Source organism: Hordeum vulgare, chromosome 7H (genome assembly GCF_904849725.1).
Source record: "Hordeum vulgare subsp. vulgare chromosome 7H, MorexV3_pseudomolecules_assembly, whole genome shotgun sequence".
NCBI lineage: Eukaryota > Viridiplantae > Streptophyta > Magnoliopsida > Poales > Poaceae > Hordeum > Hordeum vulgare.
In genome coordinates, this window is record NC_058524.1 from 55035791 (window position 1) to 55041679 (window position 5889).

Here is a 5889-nt window from a genome sequence, read left to right on the forward strand (position 1 = left end):
GGATGTTCCACTACATCAACCGCGTTCACTAACGCTTCTGATGTACGGTCTACAAGGGTACGTAGATCAATCATCCCCTCTCGTAGATGGACATCACCATGATAGGTCTTCCTGCGCGTAGGAAATTTTTTGTTTCCCATGCGACGTTCCCCAACAGTCATCTTGGATCCACAATCCATTGTGGTGTAGCTTCGTGGTTGTGTTGGGATCCTCCAATTAAGTTGTGGAGATAGCCCCAACCTTGTTTGTACGGGTTCGATGACCACCCAAAAGGGTCCCTTAGTGGAATCACGACATATTGCATTGTGCGAGGGTGTGAGGAGATTACGGTGGCCCTAGTGCCTCATTGGGGACTAATGTGCCTCCACACCGCTCCAAACGGAGATTAGCATCCGCAAGGGTGTGAACTTTGGATACATCGTTGTCTCAGCGTGCCTCGGTTATCTCTTACCCGAGCCCTTTACTTATGCACTTTACTTTGTGATAGACATATTGTTTCTTGTTATATATTTTGCTATCACTTAGTTGGCAATCTTGCTTAGCATAAGTTGTTGGTGCACATAGGTGAGCCTAGTTGCTTTAGGTTTTGTGCTTGACTAATTGAGTGTTAGTTTTATTCCGTATTTGTTCAAGCCTAAACCATAATTATTTTAAAACGTCTATTCACCCCCTAGGCGACATCCATGTCCTTTCAATAGGTGGTGTAATTATTCTAAAGCGCCTATTCACCCCCCTAGGTGACATCCACGTCCTTTCAATAACGTTCAATGAACTTCTTTTGACGCAAGGTGTAGTCCTCATCATAGTATACTTGTACTCCCAACTGTAATATACTTGTACTTCTTATATTAGTTTGTGTACTTTCGTGGGTTAGTGTGTTTGCTTTTGCGCGTCTATCCTTCTCTTCGTGTTTGTGTGTACTTCTCGTGTTAGGACGTGTCGTTCCGAAATTAGTGTGCATACTTTCCATGTGCTTGTATGTGTACTTCTCATGTTTGTGTATGTATTTACCACATTAGTGTATGTACTTCCTAAATCACCTTGTGTACTTTCCATGTGTTTGTGTGGTGTTTGTTCATTAATGTGTATTGCCAACATAGTGCACATGCACAAATGGTATATAAACTTATTGCATACGTCAATGAAAACCAGAAACAAAAGGGTGAAAAGGCGAGAAACTGAAAGGGAAAGGAAAGCCATGAGAAAAAAATCAAAACAAAATCCATGGAAACACTAGAAAAACAAAAGAGAAAGGAACATAATGGAAATTTAGAAGAAAAAATACGGAGGGAATAGTTAACTACCCAAGTAGAGTACCGCAGTACAATATGTGCACGCTACGTGAAAATTGACTAGTACGCCCTCTCACGCCCTTTCGAGAGAGCACCCAGTTTGGTTGTCCCATGGAAAAAACTGCGTAAGTATTCGATTAATTGGGTTGGCCCCAAAATTCAAAATATCTTGAGGTGTACATAGGTTTGTTTTATTACCCGCCATGAGCGGGGATTAAGATATCATACATAAGTATGTGTTAATTTATGGTTGAGTTTGGACTTTGCTAGTACAATGATACATCGGGCTTGTGACGAAAAGGGGTTGAACACTAGTTTAGTGGCCCAGAATTGCGTAACACATTCTCCCTACATCCATCCCACAATGTAAGTTTTTTTTTCAGAAATGATAAATCCCAAATCTTTGGAATTTGACCATGGCAAATTGAACATCTTCCATAGAAATTTTAGTGATGTGAAGATGACAAGTTTAGGTGACACATACGACCATTTTCTGGCAAAAAAATACATGAACATGGAATTGTCATACTTGTCAACTAAACTTGTCATCCTCGTGTCACTAAAGTTGTCACTGAAAACATTCAATTTACCATGTTTGTTTTATTGAGGTCCTTTTTTTAGGGGGGAAAGTCCTGTTTGTTTTGTCGGTCATAATGTTTTGCCAAACTTATATAATTTCGGTATCTATGATAAAAAATGAATCAATTGAAAAATATATTTCATGATGTATTTGTTGGCAGTGGTTTTTGTTATAGGCGTCGATATCATTTTCTATAAATGTGGTCAAACTTAAAAATAGTTGACCCAGAAACAAACCAAATATACTTACATGTGCCTCTTTGGATTGGAAACATTTCATACAAACTTTCAAGAATTTCAATCAAAATCTAAAGAATTTCAATCCATAAAATAATTTGGATCACAGAATTTTGGTCACTAAATTCATATAGAATCCATCTCTATGCCCATTTAAACCATACGAGGATCAACAAGAGCTCAAATCTCTTTTTCTTTTCCTTTGAGAAGTCAACACACTTGCACTCTATCTTTCTACTCTCTATCATCAATTCACTAAATTTTATACATATCTTTTTTCTGCGTGAATATCCAAAGACACATTATTATATATTTGACCCAGTATTTTCAAATATTGCAGGAATTAAAAGTACATGATGTCTCAATCCAAATGGGCCCTAAGGATAGACGAAGTGTCAGTTTGTGACTACGTCGTCCCATTATTTTCTATCGACCGATTATTAACTTGTCCATAGCTAGCATTGACATACCATTGGGCATCAGTGTTGTTAAATCCTAGTTGACTGAGACTTGGTTACGTCTTAATCGATGTCATATTATTAAGATCTTGCGTGAAAATTGATGTGATATTTTTTATTTTTTATATGTTATGTCACTTGATTCGGTTGAGACCTAACCACACCCATTGGGCATACATGACTCACGAGAAGGCTGGAAAGCTAATTAACCCGATTTGCGGCTGTCCCCCCCGAGAAAGACACAACACACGCATGTGAAAAACGAAGGAGACAAAGCTACCAGTGTCCATCTAGCAAGCCACACACAATATGGTAGAGTGCCTACTTTGTAGTCAAAAGAATAGCGTGTTTCGAATTTTCAAACGAAAAGAGCCCAAAATCTTCAAAAGAGCCGAAAATCTTCTGGAGTACGTACTCCCTTCGTCACAGTTTATAAGACATGCACGTTAAGTTGGTTAAATAAAATATATTATTTAACATAATAATATATATAAACCTAGGTCATTAATTTGATTTATATAAAATATATTATTTAACATAAAAATTATATCATTAAAAAATAACATCTAAAGTAATATATGTCTTTCATTAAGTTGGTTAAATTGACGACCTAGATACAGGCGTCGGACTTATAAAGTGAAACGGAGGGAGTACCTTCGATCGGGACATCAACAGAACCCCTCGTTCTTCTTAATTCCCACGTTCTTATCGCTATTTATAGATTTCACCAAACCATCAATTACTATCCACTACTAGTAGAGTACTGTATATATATACCACCATTGATGGGCATAACAAGCAACAAGCAGCTTCAGTGGTTGTAGTGGTGGGCGGCACACACTCTGCACCGCGCACGTAGCGATCGAGAGAGCCGAAATCAATGGCCTCCAGCTCCGACCAAGAGGGCAGCGGCAGCGGCCGGCGCGGGAGGCCGCTGGTGTTCGATGAGCTCCGGTGGGTGGTGCAGATCCGGGAGTCCCTGACGGAGGACGGCGACGACGAGGACGACAACGGCATCCCGGTGTCGGTATTCAACGTGCCCAAGCAGCTGCTGGTGCACAAGCCGGAGGCATACGTGCCGCAGTTCATCGCCCTCGGCCCCTACCACCACTGGCGCCCCGAGCTGTATGAGATGGAGCGCTACAAGCTCGCCGCCGCCCGCCGCGCGCAGCGCCGCCTCCGCCCGGCCGGGCTCAAGCTCGAAGCCCTCGTCGCCGAGTTCGCCGACCGCCTCGAGCGCAAGATCCGCGCGTACTACCACCGCTACCTCGACTTCAGCGGCTTGACGCTCACCTGGATGATGGTCGTCGACGGCGCCTTCCTCCTCGAGTTTCTGCAGATCTACGCCGTCGCCGAAGACGGTGGCAAGCCGGCGCTGCGGAGGGTGTCGTCGAGGATGGCCCACCTGGTGGACTTCGCCGGGAGGAAGTCGGCGCACGGGCTCATACTGCGCGACATGCTCATGCTCGAGAACCAGATCCCGCTCTTCCTCCTCCGCAAGATCCTTGAGCCGCAGTGCGCGTCGGCCGACGAGGCCGGGGTGCTGCTCACGAGCATGGTCACCGGGCTCGTGAAGGAGCTCTGCCCGTTCAAGATGATGGACGGCGCCTTCCCGGCCGTCGACGTCGCCAAGTACGCGCACCTGCTCGAGCTGCTCTACTACCTTCTCGTGCCCAAGCCGCCGGCAGAGGACACGACGGCAGAGGCACACGACCATGGCGAGAACTACGACATCGAGGAGCAACCGGCGGACGGCGACGGCGAGGAGAAGCCGTCTGGCGGCGGGTCCGAGTACGTGGCGCAGCTGTTCGCCGCGCTGTGGGGCATGGCGTCGAAGCTCGGGAAAGGCCCGCTGCACTACGTGATGAGGCCGATAGCGTTCGCTGTCAAGGCGCCGTGGAAGATGCTCACCGTCGTGCCGGGCATGTCGGGCATGAAGCACCCCGTCGAATCATTCTTCATGTCGGGCGCCGACGGCCGTGGCGACCCGTCGTCGTCGTCCACGGCGGGGCACCTGAGCAGGCCGCCGCTGATCGAGGAGATCATGGTGCCGTCGGTGTCCGAGCTCGTGAACGCCGGCGTGCAGGTAGCAGCCACAACCGGCGACCTGTCCACCATCTGCTTCGACTGCAATACGGCGACGCTGCACCTCCCGGTGGTGACGCTGGACAGCAACACGGAGGTGATGATCCGGAACCTTGTGGCCTACGAGTCGTCGGCGGCGTCCGGCCCGCTGGTGCTCACCCGGTACACGGAGCTGATGAACGGCATCATCGACACGGACGCCGACGTGGCCCTGCTGCGGCAGCGTGGCGTGGTGCTGAACCGCATGAAGAGCGACGGCGAGGTGACTAAGCTGTGGAACAGCATGAGCAGGTCGACGCGGCTGACGAAGGTGCCGGCGGTGGACGTGGCGGTGGAGCAGATGAACAGGTACTACGACGGGCGGTGGCGCGTGAAGACGAAGCGGTTCATGCGGAGGTACGTGTTCAGCTCGTGGCAGCTGCTCACCTTCCTCGCCGCCATCATGATGCTGATGCTCACCACGCTCCAGGCCTTCTGCTCCGTCTACACCTGCTCCCGGTGGTTCGGCGCCGTCACCGTCACGGCGGCGTCGGGGGAATGATAACCCCGTTGAAAATTGAATTGTCGATATGCGGGTGATCTGCGTCTGCATGCATGCATGCATATGCGTGCATTTCTGGGTCCGGCTACGCGACATAATTGGCATGCATGTGTTTGGTTTGGCTGCAAGTATATATTTTTGGAGAGTGGCTGTGCATTTTTGTGTTTGATTTTTAATTGGATTCTGACTGGGGCAAGTGAGGTTATTTGTAGCTCTGTATGAATGCCATTCGTTTGAAAGCATACTAATTGTGATTATTTTCTACAAATAGAATTGCCGAGAGAGTTACTATATACACGTAAGCATTTTGTTATGGGTTTGTTATTGTCAAGCAGCTGAGAAGATTTGAAATCTCTATGGGAATTAGACCCTGCAGTTTCTTGGAGCTTGTGCTGTAGATTCTTTTAACAGACTACAAACACAAATGCTCACAAATACGCACAACCATTCAACCTATACCTCTGAGCATGTGTGAGATACTGCGTTGACACAACATCTTGATTGACAAAGTCGATACAGACATCTTGGTAGTCGATGGCACGTCTTTTTTCACCGAACACACATTATTGAAGGACTTGAAATAAATGTAGAAAAATGCAACCATACATGTCAAATTTAGGACTTGAACTCTGATGGTTTGATTTCACCACAAGAAATCTAACCATCTAGTTGTGCTACATTATGAAGGATTTTGAAC

General features: G+C 46.7%; 1 protein-coding gene across 2 annotated transcripts; it reads left to right on the top strand.

The window, feature by feature from the left end:
• Positions 1–3244: 3244 nt before the first annotated feature.
• Positions 3245–5485, top strand: LOC123409828 (putative UPF0481 protein At3g02645). Of its 2 annotated transcripts, XM_045102701.1 has the most exons (2): positions 3245–5047; positions 5121–5485. In XM_045102701.1, the coding sequence occupies exons 1-2, from the start codon at positions 3447–3449 to the stop codon at positions 5209–5211; spliced, it is 1692 nt and encodes a 563-aa protein (XP_044958636.1). In that variant the 5' UTR covers positions 3245–3446; the 3' UTR covers positions 5212–5485. The 2 variants fall into 2 exon arrangements, with proteins under 2 accessions (XP_044958636.1, XP_044958635.1); XM_045102700.1 differs by having other exon boundaries at positions 3246–5485.
• The last annotated feature ends 404 nt before the right edge of the window (positions 5486–5889 follow it).